Source organism: Nanorana parkeri, unplaced genomic scaffold (genome assembly GCF_000935625.1).
Source record: "Nanorana parkeri isolate BGI_ZX_2015 unplaced genomic scaffold, ASM93562v1 scaffold825, whole genome shotgun sequence".
Lineage (NCBI taxonomy): Eukaryota > Metazoa > Chordata > Amphibia > Anura > Dicroglossidae > Nanorana > Nanorana parkeri.
In genome coordinates this window covers 596368-619790 of record NW_017307093.1, presented here as the reverse complement: position 1 = coordinate 619790, position 23423 = coordinate 596368, and the positions used below count along the sequence as shown (strand labels likewise).

Genomic DNA, 23423 nt, shown 5'->3' with positions numbered 1-23423 from the left:
AAGTTTGGCAAAAAAACCCACAAAGTTTCTCCCATTCTCCGAATTTTAGCTTGTCCTGAGATTTGTGAATCATCATGCAAGTCAACACATTAGTCTTAAAGGTGTCTTACGCTCTTTAAATCAATTTAAACATATACTGAATGGAAAAATATCAGTATCATTAGCGGTTTGGTTAAAATGTATATAAAGCTAACATTTTTATTTCATTTTTGGATAGAGCGGGGAAGGATTGGAGCACCTGTCTGGTTTTACTGCTATCTATGGCTCCATTAAAGAGGATTTTTTACTTAACTTTAAAAGGCATTTTCTCATCTGTTTTTGCTGCCGTAAGAGTTTCCCTAACTCTCCTAGGGGAAACTCAGGGCAGAAAATGTCATTCAAGTGGCAAATCTGGTAAAACATAATACTTGTGGGTATTTTTAAATATACATTTCCCAATATGATATTGTGCCCCTTTTTTCTGTGCCTTGGACAGTCAGCTCCTGTCCTCCCTTATATATAATGTACATTTTATTCTTACATACTTAATTAAAATTCATATCAGTATAAACAAGACAAACATTATACAAATACATTGAAGACATGTAGGGCCCTCTTGTAATAGTATATAAACAGTAGAGTGGTCTTTGCTGGTCTGGTAGCCTCTTTTACACTTGGCGTAGTTGGCAGGATAGGCCACTAAAGAGAAAGAAATGTCATAGAGAGGTGGTCCACCTCTAGTAGCTTCTGGCAAGTTCTTGAACAAAGGAGGAGCATTGTGCTTATATGAGAAAGTGTGGGTTTGGTCCACGAGGGAGAGTGTGAGATGAAGGGGTTGATTTACTAACCTTATAAACACGCCACGAACAAGTATACACCTCTGTAGTGTGTTCCCTCCCAGCATGATCTATTGGTGGAATCTAGACACATTTGTAGTGTGTACACACCCAGCAGGTGTGTTGTGCAAAGCCCTGCATGAATTGCAAGGTGATGTTGTGTAAATTAGCTCTACATTGTGTTGATTGCGTTGATGAATGCAGGAATGTAAATGCATGAGCTAACCATTTTTGTCTAAACTGTGAAGCAGCATTATATATGCATCATGTGCATGATTTTTCCATATATGGCATTAGTGGAAATATGCTTTTAGAGACTTTTTGGTTGATAAATACGTTTTGCTGTGTAAAAATCACACGCACCTAGTGCATGCGTGTGTTTAGGTCAGTAAATCACCCCCGAAGTGTGAGAGCTAGAGATCATGTGGACAATGGCACATGTTATGGAAGCTCTGTGATACATGTGTGGTGTCAAAGGGCTAAAACAATATGTATATTATAGGTAAGCCTTTATTCCCCAAAGTTTAATAACTTCCAGTTTTTGAAGTACCCCAGAAGAAAAGACAAAATGAATCAGAGCTGACAAGGTTAGTTTAGAGTTTTAATCACCATCATCTGAATCTTTTTTAGTGGGGAAGCATCCCCCATCACTAGCTCCAGTTCTTCTTAAATGTATTGTCAAGTCAACTGATGCATACAGATGCTGCTAAATTTGGCTTAATCAACGTGGCATTAATGTAAGGTTACACAGTATATATTTGGTAAGTTTTGTATATAATAGGGATTAGGTTGAAGCCTTTTTTCAGTTTTTTGTCTTTTTCAGATCCTTGTGGCACCAGGATGATAAATCAAAAGAATGGATGCCATGCCAGTGACATAGGAAGACACAAATTCCAAAACCTGACAAAGGTTCTAACTCTCCCCCACTTTACTATATAAAGTGCTTATTTGGCCCACTGGAGATATTTTTTTTACCATGCCTTGCCCTTGTTACCAAAAAATAAAATAAAATTGGCTCTGGTTTGATTTAATGAAATTGTTTTTTGGCAAATTGTGTTGATAAAGTTATAAGGTTTATAAACTGACATTTTATGTAGTTTTTTATTATTAGATATATTTCCTTATTTACAAGTAAATTACTGGCTTTGCCACAAGGATATTGTACGGTAATATTTCCAACAGAGGTCGACTCAAAAAAACCCACTATCTTTTTCTGTTTAGTTTTTTCGAGTATTGATCTGTGGGTGACGAGCCCTTATACCTGGTTGTTGGCCCTCCTTGGTAGTTATCCATGGACAGCCATGGGGTGTACTAATCAATCTGTGTGCTCAAGATACTGATTTTGCTCATATTGAACTTTCTAAAGAAAAAGTGCAGCACAGACTGCTTATTTTCTGTCTTGACTTAAGCTGAAAGTCCAGATGGGTTTTTGGGGTTGATGCCAAGGGCAAATAGGCTGTTCACTTTGCAATGGAATTTTCACTTTGCAAGGGAATTTTCCATCAGCTTAGGGAATGAAGTAAAGTTCTGATGACTTCTATTGTCCATTCATGTGTAAGCAAAAATATATTTTTATTTTTTAGTTTCTGGGTATTCTTTACAAAGTGAATTTTCACCACTTTCAGTAAGCCAAAGGAAAATTATTTGGCAAAGTGAAAATCCTCTTGCAAATTGAACAGCCTATTTGCATTTAGTAAATTAACATATTTATGCAGAGAGCTGGGGGAGATGTTCTTCCTATGACTTAATTTATGTCCATAACACAGTCTATTTAGAGTGAAGCAGTTATCAAAACCTTGTAAAAAAAAAGGATGTAGCCTAAAACTCTACCTTCTACTTGTATGAGATATTTCATATTTAATTTAGACAGGTATAAAAGATAAATGGCAAAATGAAAATTAGAACCACTTAAGAGATAAGTTGTTTATCCTGCATAAATGTATTTACAAAACTTAGAGTTACTTTCCACTTGGAGTGGGTCCCTATGTTCAATTTAAAAAATAAATGTTCATGTGTCACTGCATTATATAGTCTGACTAAGAAACCAGAGTTGTCTATTTCTATGTTCGAGGAATTCAATTTTGTGTATTACTTGACAAATAGATCTACTGTACTTGTGCTGCATTTAAAAATTACTGCATAATTTAATTAAACATATGGAATTTGCATTGTCTTGCAATCCTCAGCGCTTCATAGCAATACCAATGGGTTTATCTGGCACTGGACATTGGAACTTGCTTAATAGTTTAAGCTTTAAATATTTTATATCTAAAAACTGAAAATTGCACTAGCTGTGCATATTATTGAAGTTACAGCAGTTTAGCAAATCCATTTATTTCAGCATGATCTTCCTAAAGATAATGTGCAGATTTAAATGCCTTTAACGTTGTTTCTCAAATTATAATTGGATTCATTTATGATGCAGCCTGGAAGTTACATCTGTCATCAGCGTAAAGTTCTGTGCTTATGTCACTTTAAGATATCGTGCCAGTTTTGAGCTTTGCCATTACTCTTAGGGGTTGATTTACTAACCTTTTAAACACACCACGAACGTGTATACACCTCTGTAGTGTGTTCCCTCCCAGCAAGATCTATGGGAGGAATCGAAACACCTTTGTAGTGTGTACACACCCAGCAGGTGTGCTGTGCAAAGACTTGCAATGAATTGCAAGGTAATGTGGTGTAAATTAGCTCTATGTTATGTTGCTTGTGTTGATGAATGCAGGAATGTAAATGCATGAGCTAACCATTTTTGTCTAAACTGTGAAGCAGCATTATATATGCATCATGTACATGATTTTTCCATATATGGCATTAGTGGAAATATGCTTTTAGAGACTTTTTGGTTGATAAATACGTTTTGCTGTGTGAAAATCACACACACCTGGTGTGTGTGTGTGTTTAGGTTAGTAAATCACCCCCTTAGCCTCTATCCGAGTGTACACCAAAAACTTGTATAAACAAACTTTAACTGAGAGTTATGTACAGTATGTTCCTATGCAGTTAAAATTAATTAGAAAACATATATACATATCCTAATACCCGAGACCTTGTTGAATATAATGGTGGCAGTTACAAGTTTTTATGTTGCATTATATTAGTGCATCTGTTTATCAAACATATATTTCCAGTAAAAAATTATTTTGAATTAATGTTAGTGTACATATACACAAAATATTACCCAATATTTTTGGTTAAATATAAAAAATGAGGCTGCATTGAGTAAACAGATACCAAACTGTCAGGCAAAAATCTACAGTACCAAAAATTGTCCATAGTCAGTACTAAAGCTTTTACAGGTCATCAGTTTAGAGTTGACAATAAATGATGGCCCTAGAATTATTGCTGTCACCCCAGCATGTGTGATGATACCCAACATATGTGGTGCAATCATCGATTACATTTTTTATGTGTGTGTACATGGGCCGGGGACTTTCTTGGATATTTTTTACTTTATTTAATTTAACTTTCATTAAACTAAATGTTTTGTTTATTTTATAGCTAGGGGATTTACAAGCCCCCAGTGTGATAGCACATTAGTGGTGACAGGTTCTCTTTTAAGGAGATACTAGGAATCTATTAGAACCCTAATGTCACCTTTGCATGCCAATGAAGCTGATCAAGCACAGTCTGATTTATCATGTCATCCATCCATGGCCACAGCAGCTGAGGAATGACAACTGTGAACCCCAAAGTGACAAAATCTTTGCCACTTTCAGATTCAGTCTCTTGAGGGGAGATCAGCAAAGAGGAGGGGCAGTGGAGCCCCGAATACGTGCCGCTTTTCATAGCCTGTGGAGGTGATCACACCTCCATTGTAAAGCCGACAATTCTTTTTACAAAGCCCTGCTATGCCATGGTAGCAAAAGCATTAAAAGTAGCATTTAAAAAGGATCAAGGATTACATCATTGACCCAATAGGGTCATGACTATATTTGGTCTATGACATTACCCAGGTCCCCTGGCACTGTTGTTAAATTCTCAGCAGTTACCAGCATTACAGAGCCCAAATAGCTGATCACATACAGTGTATGTGATCAGTTATTTGGGCACTTAGTGGAGGTGTACGTACAGTGTACGTCTCCTGTCACTAAGGCGTTAATTAAAACAAGCGTCAGGGCCGGTTTACATCATCGCCAATGTGTTCCAGCACGGTTAGTGGCTGGAAAGCACTGGATTGCATAGTGGAAGCTTCCCTGCGTTCTGGGGTGGAAGAGGGCATTGTGGTGCATTCAAGTCAATGGAACCGCAGACATGCCCCTTCCACCCGCAGTGCTATCACCTGCACCAGAACGTAAACCACAGCAATACCTGCATTTTGGTCAGATGCAATCGCAAAAATATTGCACGCATTGATGTGTCACACGTTCTGGTGTGGGCGAGATGGTGTGAACTGGCCCTAAATCATGATAAGCAACACAGGATGACCTGCCTCCACTGGTATGCTGCCCTGCCACTGTCACACTTGATAGCTTCCCGGTGCTGCTGGCATGTAAACAACAGCACTGGGTCACCAGGGTAACATAATTGGCCAAATATGACCATATTTGGTTAATTAACTCACGTGGGTTCCTCTCCAGCTTGTTTACAATTTAAATCAAAAGCCAGTGGAAATCTGTAATTTAGGCTACATTCACGTTAATTGCATTTATTTGCATTTATATGCATTTAAAATGGTTTTCTAAATGCATACACTGTATATATGCATCTAATGATTTCCAGTGGACTTATTCACAGCCTGCATTCTTTTATCTGCTGTCAGTTTAGCTGCATTTAGGAGAAATAGAAGTCAGGTGTGTCCAGGAATCAATTTTAACTTGTAAATGAACCAAAGCGCATGTAAACACATGCAAACACATGTACACGCACAAGCCCGTCTTTAATACTGATTGGACCCTGGGCAAGCATTTTCTTGGGCCCTAAAAGGCAATAAAACTCACAGTAAAGTGCAGTGTGTATGAGTATATCACAAAAACTGAGGCTAGGTTCAGATATGGGCGATCCCGGGGCTGCGCGATTGTGCACAATTGCACACAGCGATTGCCGTGCGGCCCCATTGATTTCAATAGGGTTACAGCAACACAACAATCACAACAAAAAAGGTACACATGACACACTGCTTTTTTAGCCCTGATCGTATTTAATTGCACGGCCAGTATTGCGGTGGGAAACCTCACGATCCGCCTGGCGTGACTGGGGTGCCATTAGAAAATAATGGCACCGCCAGTGCGATCAGCAGTGGTGGGCAATTATGTGACCAAACCGATGGCCACACTGTCACATTTTTGCCCACCACTGCCAATCACACTGGTGGTGCCATTGTGCACGATTGCCGCAGGTTCACGGATCGCCCAGGTGTGAATCTAGCCTGACAGTAATGTGCAGTGTGTATGAGTATATCACTAAGCATCACAGCAACAAGACTCACAGTAATGTGCAGTGTGTGAGTGTATAGCAGAGCTCCACAGGAATACTATGCATATTAAGTTCCTGTTCACACCAATTGCGGTGCGTTCCAGAGCAGTAGCTGCTGGAACACAAAGCAATTGAACACCAAATTTCCCCCTTTGTTCTGGGGCGGGAGGGGGCATATGGTGCATTGAAGTCAATAGCACCGCAGCCACACCTCCGTCTGCAGTGCAATCGGACGCATGGCAAAACGTTCGCACTATACCGGAATGCAGGCAATGTTTTGCCATGCATCCGATCGCAGTGCGGGTGGGGGCGTGGCTGCATGCCATTGACTTCAATGCACAGCCAGGCCCCCTCCCACCCCAGAACACAGGGGGAAATTTAGTGTGCAATTGCTGTGCGTTTCAGCAGCTACCGCTCTGGAACGCACCACAATTGGTGTGAATGGGCCCTAAAAGGTGTTTGAAATAAAAGTAAATATTATTTAAAAAATGATAGTTATGTACACACCAAGAAATATGAAATCATATTTTATCTAATATTACTAAGCCAATTAATTGTATTTCCTTCCACAGCATTTATTTATTTATATTTGTTATTTTTTAATACACACCCACAATAAACAAAAAAATAAAATCTATATTCAGTGTCGTAACTAGAAACTTCAGGGCCCCACTGCAAGAAACCATGAAGAGCCCCCCCAAATCCCCCTCCGCCATGGGAAGGCACTATAAACAGGCACTGTGTGGTTAACAGGAAGGCTGCCGAGGTCCCTACCAAGCATGGGACCTCAGGCAGCCACTTCAGTTTAAAAATTTAGTACCAGTGTTCTGTCATGCGCATTAACAAGGAAACCGCCATTTATTTACAAACAATTAGTTTGTAATCGTTAATTGTGACCGTTAATAATATGCCGTCCATGGCAGTACATGATGGATGGCATATTATTAACGGTCACAATTAACAATTTTAAACTTAATACTTTGTCAATGAATCCCGGTTTCTTCGATTTAATACTGGTCTGTGCGCACGCGCAGATGCTGATGTTGGGAAATTCAGCTCGACAGAACACCGGTATCTGTGCTTAGTATCGGTTATTCTCACAAGTAAGAGTACACGTGATAATGGTATAGGGCCCCGGGCAAATGCCCCTTTTGCCCTGCGGTAAAGACGGCCCTGTACACGCAACACACCTTTATTTGCTGAAATCTCCTTGGCTACTTCAATGGACTGTTTCAATGGACTAAGGTCAGATGCATCTAAATGCATATGCATGTGAAATTTGAATAAATGTAAATCATTTTAAGCATCTAGAAGCATAAACAAAGCATCTAGCCTGACAGATTTTGCAGATGGAAGTGTGAATGAAGCCTGAATGAAGAATGAGTTGATAGTAATACTTCTGCTAAATGACAGACATCTGGCTGCATTAATCAGAGGTTCAGGCAGGCGGGCGGGCGAGCGAACCCAAAGTGGCCAAACTGCGAACAGACTGGGTAAAGGTTGAACTCATATTAAAACTGAACATACAGCTCATTCCTATTTAATTGTTAGCTAACATAATGAAAAAAAAAAGACTGGCTACATTTTCCCGGGGCAGTTTTGTGGCATTGTCTCCACATATATCTGTAAAAGTATAATAAACAGTACTTTAATTATATTTTCAATCATGTTTTGGTTCCTGCATCCCAATTTATATTACACTGCTCAACCATGTAATACTAATTGATATTCCAATTAATGACTATATTCTTTATGCACAATATTTTTTCTTAGTGTCTGATCTAGTTATATGCATGGCAAAATAAAAGTCAGCAGGTAACCTAGAAGGAATAAAGGGAATTTAGAGCTGTCAGTCTTCATCTTTGTCTGTGTCCTAGGGGTATTAATTGTCTTGACATAAAATGAGCAGAATCTTTCACTCAGAATACAGGGCATCCTCCACAACACTGCATAAAGAGTACTAAATGTCCCATTGATATCATATCCAATGTGATCATGATCTAGTTCAAATACAGCACTTGTTTAATAATGGATGCAAAAGGATGCAGTCAACCTTTTTTTTTTTCAATTTAATTGATATTCATAGAGTGGGTTACTACGTACTGGTTAGTAAAAAGAACACACAGATTAATTGATTCCCTCCTGTCCAAACTTTTTGTGTTATTTATTTATGTTTCTTACTATATTCCCTTTTTACATGTTTGTTTGTTGTTTTTTTTTGCATATAGGTTAAAGTAATCTATCAGAACAAAAATACAAGAACTGCCAGTACTGAATGGTTCAGTGTTCACTTAAAGTCTTACAGGGTTATTCACAAAAGGGTGAAGAGTTTGGAGAAGACAGGAGAAGTGAACAATCTAGACCAAAATAGCTGATTTGGAAAAATTCCCAAATTCAGCTCACTTTCCAGTTCAGCTATGGTGTCCTAGATTGTTCACTTCTCCTTCCCCAAACTCTTCACCCTTTTGTGAATAACCCTGTAAATATTGCTTGCCTGTCAACTTAATGTAGAACTATGGCCTTCAAATAAAACCAAAATAGATGTGCTGTAGCTAATGTAGCATTCCTGGAATGGTGTAGCAAGGATGCTGCACTGCTCCTGTATTCAGATCGACTGTGCCTACTTTCATCACAGTGGAATAAAACATTTTGCTGGGAGTGTGTCTTTCAGCTTTGTCACTTTTAATTTACAAACCTTAGCTTGTCAGTCCAGGTGGCAGGCAGTAGATGTGGTCAGTAAACAGGCCAAGAGGTCAGTCCAGGCAGCAGAAATGATCAAAGCAGGCAGGGGATGGTACAGACAACAGGCAGAAGATGTGGTTAGTAACAGGCAGGGGTCATTTTAGGCATCAGGTAGTAGACGTGGTCAGTAACATATAGCGATTGGTTGAACCAGGAAACAGATTAGCATATCAGTACATTTAAACAGGTAGCATGTGAAGAATCTGATCACAAGCCCTGTACACAGAGATTGTGAGGTTTACATCAGGCACCTTAAACATAAATGAGAGAAGCTTTCCTTGGACCTGAATTCTATTTCCCTAACAGAGAACATGGGGAGGAGAGAGACTCCAGCTGTTGCAGTGGTATATCTCAGTCCACTCTGACAGACAAAGCTACAGCACCTCCTGATAGTTCCATAAGCTTGCTCACACTTTCCGTCCACCTCAGACATCCCAACCTGCAAAACCTTATTTCAGGGAGGTGCCCTTCTTGGACTCGGGAATAAGCGACGTGCCAGACTCAGGAATAAGCGACGCGCCAGACTCAGGAATAAGCGACGTGCCGGACTCGGGAATAAGCGGCGTGCTGTACTCAGGAATAAGTGACGCACCGGACTCGGGAATAAGTGATGCGCTGGACTCAGGAATAAGCGACTCGCTGGACTCAGGAAAAGCAGTAAAGACAGAAGAACACTAAGGCCTTGTTCACACCGAAAGCGTTGCGTTCCAGAGTGGTAGCTGCTGGAACATACCGCGATCTCTCACGAAACTTCCCCCTGCCTTCTGGGGTGGGAGGAGGCGTGGTGGCACCGCTTCCATGTCCTTCCCCCCCGTCCGCAGTGCGATCGGATGCGTGGCAAAACTTTGCCTACATTCCGTTCCACTGCAAACGCAAAAAATGGGGCCTGCTCTATTTTTTGCGTTTGCAGTAGAACGGAACGCAGGCAAAGTTTTGCCAAGTGTCCGATCGCATTGCGAATTGGGGGCGGGGGAGCGTGGAAGTGGTGTCATTGACTTCAATGCACCCCTCCCGCCCCAGAACGCACCACTTTCGGTTTGAACAAGCCCTTATGATAAACCCTGCCCAAGCCCACCTACCTGCTTGTTGCTGTTGCCCTAGTTGGTGCAGCCTCAGCCTGGTCAGATGCTCCTGCAGAGCCCACACTGGAAGAGCAGGAAAGTGCCGCTCGCTGTCCACAGTGACAGTCCAGGAGCCTCCATGCTGCTCGGTGGCGCAGCATCTACCATGATCGATCCGCCCTGTCAGCTTGCCTGGGACGGGTCGCATTTCACTCGGCCCGGCATAGCCCCGCCTCCGGTCACGCCTCGGCCCCTCCTCTTCCACCACCCGATCGTTCTTTCTGTGCGGCCCAGCTCGCCGCAACGACCGCAACCGCCGCCCTCACCCCATCAGCGCCCTCGGGCGTGCCCAGGACCTGACCCCACTGGCGCTGGGCCCCCCCACAGCCTCAGGCCCCGGGCCCCCGCACCGGCGGTAGTTCCGCCACTGCCTGGATAACTGAGGTTTAAGTTAAGACAGGTTTCACCTGCATACTTCCTAAGGTTTGCAAATGGAGGAGGGGGTGGGGAATGTGACATGATCTCTCCTCCCCCAATTACAGAATGCCTTGTATTATCTGAGGAAAAAAACAAAGCATTTTGTTAATGGGCAAATAGTGAGGAGGGGTGGAGATGTGACTGGAGCACTTCACTGCTCGAGTTGCTTCCCTCACTCCCTGCATTTCCTTATGTTTAGGAATCTGCAAGGTAATATTTTTAAACTTTGCATCAGTCCTCCACAGATGACATACATATTTTTTTAGAGGTGCGTGGAAATGGAATTTTCAGACCGAAACCGAAAATAAAAAGTTTGTCAGGATGAAACTGAAACCAAAAATATTTTTCTAACCTTTAAAAAAAAATGTTTTTAATATTTTTTTTTTCATTTATTTATTTTTTTACTTTACTATTGGGGGCTTTGGGGAAATATATGAGGGGTCTAAACAGATATTTCCCTTTTAAAACAAAAAAAGGGATTGAGGAGACAGAGTCCTCAATCTCTTTAGTGCAGCCCCTGCTATGAATGATCAGGAAGCCTCTATACTGAGTGCTCCTGTCCATTTTATAAACTGAGGAAATAGTATCAGTTACTATGTCCACAATCATGAATGAACTGGAAGTGTTGTGTAGAGCACTTCCTCTTCATTCATTGTTGGGAACATAGTAAGTTTACTATGTCCTTAATTATTTACAAACACAGACTCTGATGAAGGGGTCGCACTCCAAAACACATTAGTATGGTTATGGTGACCGGCAGGTCCAGTGTATGGATTTGATCAATTACCAGTGCATCGGTTCTTCCTGATTCATGATGGAAGATGTGTGTTGGATATTAATTCATTACATGCAAGATTATACGCTAGTATTTTTAATCTGTTTCATGTATTAATAAATCTTACATATTTCATGAGGAGAGGGCACTGTCTTTTCCATTGTTTTTTTGGGGGGACTGAAAGTGTTCAAACTTAGTTTACAACTAATTAAGAAATCTGCCAGCACAGTACGGACAGGATTAATTATAAATATAACCTCTCACAACCCCCTCCTTAACATAACTTAGGGGAGGGGGGCTAGATAGGAATGTAGCAAGTAAAAAGCACTTAAAATTGTAAACAGAATTTTTTATTTTTTTTCAGTTATGCAATGTGAATGGGAACATATAACAAATATGAAGTAGGTGCTATCCCTTGTGGCTGTATGTCTCCCATCATGAAAGGGTTAAATACGATTGTTCTTATATAGTGTTCATATCACAAAATATAACTAACATATCTTAATTTGTTCATGAAAACAGTACATTGCAATATAAGACATCCTTGCAGAGGAAACAAAAAAGTTCACAGATTTTTATAGCTGCGATGTATTGCATGTTTAACAGTTAGCATTCTTAAGCTATCAAGTGCTATCAAATGCTTGGCTTTATCTGATTTTTTGTTTGTTTTTTTGTGTTTTGTTTCTTAGTGTGACAACGCAAGAGGATTAAAGTCATTTTATGATGCTATCAAGTATGGACCTAATCATTTGATGGTTTTTGGTGGAGTATGCCCTTCAGTAACCTCTATAATTGCCGAATCTCTAAAAGGATGGAACTTGGTTCAGGTAAGATCCTGGTTGTTTACTTTAAGAAAAGTTGTTAGAAAGTCTAAAAGTAAATATTTCACCACAATGGTTATATTTAGTAGAAAACTTTCCTCTAACAAAACTAAACTTCAAATGAGTAGTCACTTGGCTCATGTATCAAATACTAGGGATGAGGTTTGGGTTCATTGTAACACCCACATACAGCTTAAAGGCATCTCCCAAGCATATAATTGAATAGATTGGTGTTTTATCAATGTCACTCTCAAAATTGCATTGAAAGAACCCTCTGCCTTTTGTACAGTATTTTAAAAACATTGTTGCAGAATTTAGTATTGTGTTTTCCTCTATAGAGTTCAGTAGGGTAGGGTTCACTGTTAAGTTTGGATTTTCACATATTTCAGGCAGGCATTCGACAAACCACTTACTAATTAAACCTGGACTGATTAATTAATTGAATGAAAGAGCAGATTTGATGTTCATTGACCGATTGAACTCTGATTGTTTGTTGCGGATTACATTATTGTAGATACTCATCTGTTGCTAGAGTGTTTATACAGCTGAAGAAATCTTAAAGCTATATTTCATAAAATGCTAAATAGTTTTTAAAAAGTTATAAGAGATCAAATTGCAGGAAACCAAGTGGGTTTAGTTCTGAAATTTGAGAAGATGGGGCCAGGTTCACAGGGTGCAGAATATGATTTTCCAGTAATAATTATGGAATTATGTTTATAAGCAGCTCCAAGCAACCTATGTGCACTAAGTCTTAAACTTAAAGTGCAACTGAAGCCAAAACTTTTTTTAGTTTTGGATAGCATGGAGAGGAATTAGAACACCTATCAGGTTTTTATTGCTGTCTGTATCCCCCTGGGAGATTCACCCTCTCTATTTGTCCTGGTGAACCTTATCACTGAAAGTGAAAGAAAATCCCAAATGTTGGGTTGTCACCAGAAAAGCAATAGATGGTAAATCTTCCGATGGAGACACTAGTTATGGGGACCCTGCTGACCACCAGGAATATCCCTTTCCTTGGAGTGATTTCTGAAATCTCTCTTTGGAGAACTATGGAGAAAAACACTTACCCCGTAGTTCTCTTTTAATGACTGGATAACTTTTTACATTTTTACTATGTGATTTATCTTAATTTAAGATAACATTGTTACTTAAGATAACAAAGTAATACATACATTATTTTTTCGTTCGGCAAAATGGTCTTGCAAAATTATTTTGTTTTCTTTGTAATCAATAGAAAAAAGATGAAAAAAAAAGTTTCTGTTTTGACCAGTGTTAAATTAAAAAAAGTTTTACTATTAATAAAAAGTATACATTTAATTCCATAATTGATCACATTTTCCACACCATTGTATGCAGGGGAGAAAATTCACCCTGGGACTTTTTAAGGTGCCCATACAATACAAACAATTGACCATGTATAGGTTGAAAACAATTACATCTCATCACTAGGCCCAGACCTTGTAATGAAAAATAACCCTGACATATAAAGCTCACTAGCACATAAATCAGGATGTAAAAATTGCATCAAATGTCAGGCCATCTTGCTATCTTGCTACCCTGATTAATTTATAGCAATTCAACAAAGGCAGATCAGTCATAAGTAATATCAGAAAGGGCTTCTCAGCCCCCTTTCCCTTTTAGGAAGTGTCTAATTACTCTCTTTGCTGACCCAGCATATCCACCTCTCTTCTCCCCTTCCTACATATTCTTTTATACCGTATAGCTCCTGGTGGAGGAATGAAGGGGAATGCTGTGGCTGCTAATATCACATCCAAGATGGCAGTGGATCATAAGTGGCTTCTGTGTGGTAGAGTTCAATCAAACATGACAGATGCCCTTTGTGTTTAGAGTTCCCTTCTGGGAAGTGGGACTTCTCCCTGGTGGAGCCCAATTGACGAAGATAGTTTGGCCGCTGAGTAGAACCCTTGGTGGAGCGTGCAGCCATTTGGGACTGTGTAGCGCTCTGTGAGTAATCTTTTTTTTTAAACGTTGCATCAACTTTGGTAAGAGATTGGCACTTGGGAGAAGTAGGTTAGAATTCCCCCCCCCGTAAAGAGACTAATTGAGCGCTTGGATACTTTGAAGTAAAGCATTTAATTCTCAAATATTCTCATAAATCATAACAAACACTACTACATTACCACATTAATGTTTAAGAGGAACTTGTTTAACTGTATTACAAAGAGATAACAATAACATTGTATATGTATTTGATGATGTAGATATTCAACAGAGTATGTAACAATTTAAGTACATTACATGGCACACTATGGTATAATCAAAGGGAACGCTTGGAAGACAGGCTGTTCTTTCATTGACCTCTGCCAATTGCCCTTAGGGCTTTGGTTAACCCTATAGCACACAGAGTTTATTATTATATTCTGCTAAGCAACTTTGGATGGGGCAGGGTTGTTCCCTGATGATGTTTTATGTAACACTATTAGGGTTATCCACTTAGCTGCTGAAGTCAGCCAAGTGAATAACCGAGCCGAAGTGAACGACGTTCGGCTATTCACTCCGGCTCAGTATATTACATGCACATTGTATTGCTCTTAAAGTTTTTGAGAGGCTTAGTTAAAAACTGCTTTGCTATTGGAGACATAAAGCTGAATTCACAGAGCTTAAAACACAAGGATAAGGATCTTTTAATTCAGCCATGTAATTACAATTTTCATATCATATATGTAAAAAAATAAATGCCACTTTAAAAAAAAATCCTGCTGTGCTAGCTGAACTAAGTCTATGATGTAATTGCTACTCCCATTCTTAGCTATGTCGTACTTATACAGTATGTAAAACATATCTGATATATACAGTATGTACACACAAATGATTACATTTAAATATTTATATTGAGTACAGATTGCTTTTTTAGCATAATACAACAAAGTATAAGTTACAGTATGTGTTGATTCTAGAGGTCTTGGGGTTTATTCTCTGCTTGTGATTCATAAGGGCCTTTTCACACTATTGGAGCATGTGCCGTGTGTTAACATGCGTTGCGTTAAGGCAGCCCATTCATTTGAATAGGCTGCCCAATGCATTAGAATGCACCAGAAATGCTGCATGCAGTATTTCTGGCAGTACACCACAATGCATGTTAGTTTGATGCCATGTGTAAGGCCCCATTCACACTAAGCGGATTTCCGCCGCAATATCACACATTTTTGCCGCGAGAAGTCGCCGGCCAATGATTTTCAATGGAGCTGTCTTAATGTACAGCTCCATGTCACCCGTCGCTCGTCGCGGTCGCAAGTCGCGCCTGCAGGACCCTTTTTTCGGCGGATGTCGCACAATTTTTCTATTTTTTAATGCACCCCGACAGTGAAGGCCGCGCTACCGTTGCTGGAACGTCGCCCCGAAAGTCTCGCTTTCCTGGCCGCGTGGATCTGCTCCAAATGGTACGTCATTCAGTGTGAGGATAGCGCGGCCGGGATAGCGCGACTTTCGGGTAAACGTTCCAGCGACAGTAGCGCAACCTTCACCGTCGTGCTGCATTACAAAATAGAAAAATCGTGCGACATTCGCCGAAAAAAGGGTCCTGCAGGCGCTCCTTGCGACCGCAACGAGCGACAGGCGACATGGAGCTGTACATTAAGACAGCTCCATTGAAAATCATTGGCCGGCAACTTCTCGCGATATCACGCAGCAAAGATGCGCAATATCGTGCCAGAAATCGCGCAGCAATCCGCTTAGTGTGAATGGGGCCTTGATCTGTGACGCAATGCACATCTGTCAGCAAGATGCATTGAGGTGCTATTCAAAATGCCACACATTACCACAACATAATAGTGTAAATAAGTCTAGGAGTTTATTTGGCATAGTGGCAAAAACAAATAATCTCACTGTCAGCATTCCTTTATCATGCCAACCTTGTTAAACCTATCCTATGTTATTCATCTTTTGCTGTCCTGTTTTTTGCCCTATTTCTAATTTCTTTCATTTAACTCTTCCAAAAATATAAAAATAAATATGAATGTATCATGCGTAGATTACTTTGGCATCTCAAAAGGTAACATAACAATAAGGAGTTGTTTGGTTATATCTTGATTGCTTTTTGTTATCTTTCTGTTGAAAGTACAATTACACAATAAAAAGAAATGACGTATTTTCTATGGTAGTTATATTGGGTACAAATGGCTCCAGGACTCTACTTTTGCAATTATCATTACTTGCTAATTATCAGTTAGGTACAGAAGTTCAAATCAGCTGCTTATGTGTCATATATAATAGAGAGCAGACAAAGGAAATATCTAACTGGTTGCTATAGCGCAGATTTTTACATAACTATGTCATTAGTAAACTATACTCCTAAGCCTGTAAAAAGTGATCTTAATTTTAATTCAAGCAAAACATTTGATTGTAACCCAGCCCATGAGGTGGTAGAATATGATGTGTATTTTCTGCTTAAAATTGTGACTAACCATTAAAAGCGAGCCAGAAACCTGTTCTGAAAGGAATACAGGGAATGGCGTTGCTGAACTTTTTCTAAGACTACTAGTTTCCTTCTTCAGGCTTCCGGGGGCTATAAAAAGTTTGCATGCAGTGTTGGGACTCATTTACATAATCAATTACATACATGCGATTATTCGCATTTATATGCATTTAGAGGACATTCCTAAATGCATACAATGCATGGAATGCTTTCAAATGGTATCGTGTACATGTTTTGTGTGCATTTACTTGTGTTTACATGCATTCAGTTTAATTGTGTTTAGAAACAAATCTGCATCCAGGAGCAGATTGGATACTCTGAACTGTGGATGTTCAGATACCAAGTACCGTACTCGGTACAAGTACAAATACTTTTCCAGCTCCAAGACTAGACTAGACTGCATCCCTGTTTTAATGTATGATTTTTTTTGTAAATATATATATAAAGGATGAACTGATACTATTTTTTCAAGTACTGACACTTGTCGAAGTACTCACATATACAAGTACTGATACATTTCTATTTATTGTTATGTGACAGTTTTTCTAAAACAATACAGACTAATGATTTCAGGACCGTGGTGGAGCGCCAGAGCACTGGTATCTGAACATTCCTAAATTATTTTACCAAAATATTGGGGTGATAATAAATGTTACATAACATAGATAAACAGTTTTTTTATAGTTTATAGTCACATGACTATAAACAAAAATGTATCAGTACATGTATCTGTGAGTACTTGGACAAGTATCAGTACTTGTACTTGAAAAAATGGTATGAGTGCATCCCGTGTATATATATATTATTTATATACACGTGCAGACATTAACACTGGTACCGTATACAATATAGTTCAATTTAATTTTGAAGGTATGATATTTTATTAAATTTAGAAAGTGGCCCTCACGGGAGAAGAAAAATCCAGTGGCCCCCAAGTGAATTGAGTTTGAGACTCCTGCTCTTGCCCTTTCATATAAGCCAGCTTTTGTTTTTCACATTTTATTTTGGTTTACTGGTCTGCAGGGCTGTCCTTACCCTATATCCTGCCTGAGGTTGTAGAGTGCGGGGTGTGCTTTTGATAGTGCTTCTTGGGATAGAGGGGGCTTTGCTAAAACCGGTCATTGGGGGGGCCATGTGGTGGGATGGACGGCTGTGTTGTCATGTTGTCAGTGGCTTTCTGTCTGGTCCTGCCCAGCTCATTAATATCACTAGTTGCCAGGAGCTCAGTGTCAACCAATGATGACAGTGAGCTGGGCGGGAAGCCAGAAAGAGTGTCACAGGTTGGGAAGAGCTCTTAGCCATCAGGCATGCTGTGGCCACCCCTCTGTTGGCCCCCACACCTGCTGCCCCGCCAATGAGATGCCGCCTGAGGCGACCACCTCAGGCTACCTCATTATATGGACGGCCCTGCTGGTATGCAGTAATAGCAACTTGTTGTAGTCCAATGTTTTATTTTGTTGTGGACAAGCTGAGGAAGGGCTACAGACTCCTTTTTTGGGGACATTTTTTTTTGTAGAGCAGGAAATGGTTCGAACATCAGACAGTAATTTTATTTCTGTCTGTGCCTTCCTTTCCCATTGATGTTTTTAAAATCTAAAACCAAAATTGGATGAAAATAGACCTTAAAAAAGACTCAGGGAATAGCAACCCCCCTTTTTAATACAAACAGTGATTTCTTTTTATACACTTCCATCTACACCCATTTATTTTTATGTAAAGGACAGGATTGTCCTTTTTAATAAAATGCTATTTTGCAACATAGTGAATGGTGGCATCTAATATATAATGTATGCACTACTTAAAAGCCTTTCGTAATGTATACTCAAACATTACATTACATTTTACTCTGCAAGTTAAAGGTTTGCCTTTAGCTATGCCAACGGGCTTTCAGCCTTCCAGGCTTAACTTCTAAACATATAAATGCCTTTTGACATGAAGCGAGAAAAGGTACTTGTATTCAGGCAGAATGGAAATTTTATTAATGCATTTACTTTATAAAGTTTGGGCATTCATATAGCTGGGAGAAATTTGTATTTATTAAATATGGTATGTGGAAATATGCTAAAATTGTGTCTCATATGTATGGTTCAATACTGAACAATATGCAGATCTGACACATCTTTTAAATCAGTACCCATTCAGTTGAAGTGTCGATTAGGATTCATATTGTATTAGAATCATTAGTAATATAAGTCATGAGCATGGCAGGATTGTTTACATTGCATAGACCTGTGTGGGCTGTCAGTGTTTTTTTTGTTTTTTTTTTGTAGACACATTCCCTTGAATTCATAAAAATCTCGCAGTAGTGTGAGAAAAGGTTTACATGCACATGTCGGTAAGGTATATATGAATCTCCCACGACTCTGACAGAACTGTTGAGAGCATTTCTCCTGTGAACTTTACAGACAGAGAAGGTATTCAGACAAGTTGGGAGAGTAATGGAAACATATCAAAGATCAGTTCCAGAGGCACTTAAAACAGCTTTTGTAGTAGAATTGTTACAAAACAATTACATATGCAATGCAATCTACAATGTACTCCAAAATGGAAGAGGTCTTATTTATCTTATTTTCCTTATCACCGATATGTTGGTATTGCTTTATGAATTTTTCACAATAATAGCGCCATACTGGAAAAGTGTCACAAATAAAAACAACTTAAATTTGTCACAAGTTGATACTTACAATTAAATGTTTTCATGAATTTGGCATAAGGCTTCCCGCTACATACACACTGCCAGAACTGTATGGCAAATGCCTTATTGAATTGCCCCATATTAGACCCTGAAAGGCTTTTCTGGCAGCTTTTTTCTGGCAGCTGGTGACATCAGGGCTTGGACTTGGAGCAGCTATCCACAGTAGATATATAGTGTAAATTCCCCCATTTCATGGCACATCATATTTCCAGCTTACATATTTTTCATGGATTAACTGGCTTGGATGGAGAGACATGGACTGTTGAATTTCCAGTTGTGTACATGTGGCAGAAAGTCTGGAATTAAAATTGTACTGTTTACTAGCTATCTCTGTGGGCAGAAATGGCAAGCTTTCAAAACACAATAGTATTGAATATGAAATACAAACATTAATACACAAAACAACAAAGAAAAACAGATGTTATCTTTCTAATACATATGGGTGGGGCTTGCTATTATAAAGTTTAAATACTGAGGGCTGAAAGTATTGGCGTTAAGGATTCATGGCATGTTTTATACCAAAAGCTTGTTCATACCAAATACCCTTGAAAATGCATTCATTTGAATGCATTTGTTTGAAAACCTATTATTTTACATTAGCACCAATTTATTTGAGATTAATGGAAATAAAAAATTAGTGTGCAAGAAATACAACATGCAAAACTCATTTTCAATGGTGCTCTCTACAGGAGTTTGGTGTAAATATTCTTACTGAAAACAATTGATTTATTTGTGTGCATGCATATTACCTTTGCTGGAAAATGCAGAAAAGTGCCTAAGGTAAATTTCTACACAACTTTGTTATTGAACTTCAAAGGAAAGAGACATGCTGGGAAGACGTAGCAATTCCCTAGAGTTAAAACCACAATGGCATTGTGGTTCTTGTTTAAATCCCAGTCCAGTGTTGTGATTTTTATGTGTGAATTTTCTTTACTGTTCCATCCTCTCTGGGATTTGAAGTTCTGTAAAGTACCATAACTCCAAGATCATTTATGTTAAGGCCTCTGACGCAAAAATAAAGTACTAGGGGAAAATCTGTTTAGTTAGTGATAGTATTGAGTCTGTGAAGTTTTATTCACTAAAGCAGTGTGTATTCAGTTTCTCCTACAGTAGTATTTCACACACATGATCAGCAATGCAAAATTGAAAATTTGCAAGGAAAAGTACCTTGTATGTTCTATGCCTCCTGTGAAGGTGGTATGGTGTACTGATACTTATTAACATCTGTATGCAGGTTTTTCATCTTTTGTTTCTAGGCAATGTCTCACAATTAGCTGATTTAGACTGGGCAGTCGTATGTCACCCGGATCCCAAGGGAATTGCTCAGCTTTCACCTTTACAGAGCAGAAGCTGTGTTTCTTCTGTGATTTTTCCATATCACTTCTAAAAATGCCTTTGGTTATATTAACAATGTAGAAGGTTGATTCAAAAGATGCTATGTGTTTTTTCCTTTAAAGATTAAGTTGACCTTTTGCAAAAATTAAAGAATGCATATTTGATAATATTAAAAAAATGCATTTCTGCCATTTTTGCATTCAAGCCTGAAAAGCATTACAACGGTGATCACTCTATCAGGGCTTCAGAGCTCAGGCTTCAGCACATCTTATACTGGCAGAGCTCTGTGCTGATGTATGAATTATCAGTTAGGAGAGATGGGAAAGGATGTCTGGACAGGAATAAGGACAGCTCTACCACATCTAACCAGAGAGAGGACAACTCGATGCTGTATGAGGTGATTTAATCCAGTTTGAAGTCCAGCCATCCTTCCCCATCTCTCCTAACTGAAACTCTGTACCTCAGTACGGAGCTGTGCCTGGGAATGAATGTGCAGAAGCCTGAGCTTTGCAGCCCTGATCTAGTGATTACAGTTGCAAAGCTTTCCAGGCATGAATGCAAAAATTAAAGAAAAGCATATTTTTTGTTATATTATTAAATATGCATTTCTTTAATTTTTGCAAAAGGTGAACTCAGCCTTTAAACATAATTTGTTATTGTACTGCATCTTTGTTTTACTAAATCCTTCTCACCGTACATTAAATGATCCAGGGACTGACCCAGTTACCCCTTATGGCTTAAAGTGACACTAAACTCAGGAGTTAAGTCCTAAAAATGCATTCAAGTACTCTAACTATTAACAAAACAGTACCTTATTTGTGCAACACTCAGCTGTAGGTCCTCAAACCATCTCTGCAGTTGTGCTGACACTGTCCTCCCATGTGTTCCCCTCCCTTTTAGATTGTAAGCCCTCATGGGCAGGGCCCTCCTTACCATCTTGTCTTGATTTTTATTGTGATTGTAATGTCTATCCTATATTGTAAAGCGCTGCGCAAACTGTTGGCGCTATATAGATTCTGTATAATAATAATAATGTGGAGGGTGACTACGTTTGTTCCACATGGTCCCTGTGTGTATTGTAAAGTAGCCTTTGCTCCAAGCTCACTTTCGTGCTGGACTACTATCTCACATATAGTCTACTTATATGTATTGAGATTGTAGTCCATCATGGGAGTGAGTTTGGAGTGGTGGTTACTTTACAACACACACAGAGACCATGGGGAACAAATGTAACCACACCCCAGAAGGAAGGACAGTGTCAGCACAAATTTAAAGATATTTTGGGGACCTACAGCCAAGTGATGCACACATAAGCTACATTTGTGTCAATAGTTAAGGTGTTTGAATACTTTTTTAAATGTAACTATTGAATTTAGTGTCACTTTAGTTATATATTTTTTTAATGTTTGGGTAGAATTATTATTCAGAAATATAAATTGGTTCATTGTTTTCTGATGTTTTCTGCTGTCTAGAAATGCATTTTAGTTTCTGAATAGATTACTTTTGGTTTTATTGTAGGGTGAAAGCTATTGTAGTTTGCTTGTAGTCTGGATTTTTAGGGCCTCATTCATATGACAGAAGCAGACCATACATTTTTAACATTGACTCCATTTTCTTCATCATAGAAGAATTTCATACTGTATAGTAAATTGTGATTACATTGCCACTCCCATCTGCTGGAAGTAGGTGTCTTGATGAACTGTGGATCAGGATATATTTTATTAGTGATAATTGATCATGCACACAATGTGTTTGTATATCAGTGAATCTGTTGACAGTTAAAGAGGGGGGATAAAAACAGTAGATCCTACATAGGAATCAATGATGTTTAATGGAAATGATCAATAAGTTATATAACTATTATAAATAATTTGATTAGCACTCAATGAGAAACTTATGTAATCGTTTGCTACGTTATACCGATATCCTCTCGTTACTGATTCCAGAAGATACTTTCATTTTTCTAGTTCTTTTCAGTAGTTTACCATAGTGGGCATTATTTGACAATCAGTCTATTTGTATGTGTTTGCATTTGGATGGGGAGAGTAGGAATATATATCTGGCTCTGACTTGATTATGGGGAAACAATAAAAAATCAACTGAAATAATCCTACCTGGCCAGTTCTAGACTTAAATGGGAAACTTTATGCGACAAAACATGCAGAAACACATATTTCAAGGCATTTTCCATTGAATTGTATGGGACCAAAAAGCACTGTAATCTGCCAAAAAGTAGCTCATGTACTTTTTCCAACAACAGGCATTTTTCTGCTTGTGACAAAATGCTTATGTTTGAACGGGTGCCATAGAAATTAATGGGATTCCTTGTTTTGAGCGTTTTGTCGCACTTAGCTTTGAGCAAAAAAACACCTAGGTGTGACAGTGACATCACAAAGAAGGCACCCCAAGGTACCTGAATTTTGGGTCTATTTTCTAAGTTCAGGATGACCTGAATCCTGAGGAGCACTGGCATGCAAGTATTAACCAAGTTTTGCAAACATTGCTACTGAATGGAAAGGTTGCACATCACTGCAAAGGACCAGTAGTGAGGCTTAAAAGGCTGTAGGCAGAAAGGCCAAAATCTCAACCAAGAATTCTAGTCAGAAATTGCAGTTAGCACACCAGTGCACCTTTAGAGCTTGCAGTTCCCCAGGTTGAATAAGAAAAATGATCTGACACTGAGACACCTAGAGCTGCCTACCGTGTTTCCCCGAAAATAAGACAGTGTCTTATATTTTTTTTTGCACAAAAAAAGACACTAGGTCTTATTTTCGGGGGATGTCTTACCTGGCTGCAGCTGTCCGCTCTGCCATCCAGGGAGCCACAAACAGGTGGGCGGGCATGCGTGCGGG

General features: G+C 39.2%; 1 protein-coding gene across 1 annotated transcript in view; it reads left to right on the top strand.

The window, feature by feature from the left end:
* Positions 1-23423, top strand: part of GABBR2 (gamma-aminobutyric acid type B receptor subunit 2) — a 509415-nt gene that overhangs the window by 104460 nt on the left and 381532 nt on the right. The window contains exon 2 of the mRNA XM_018565262.1: positions 11975-12112. Within this exon, the coding sequence (XP_018420764.1) occupies positions 11975-12112 (138 nt within the window). The remainder of the gene's footprint in view (positions 1-11974; positions 12113-23423) is intronic.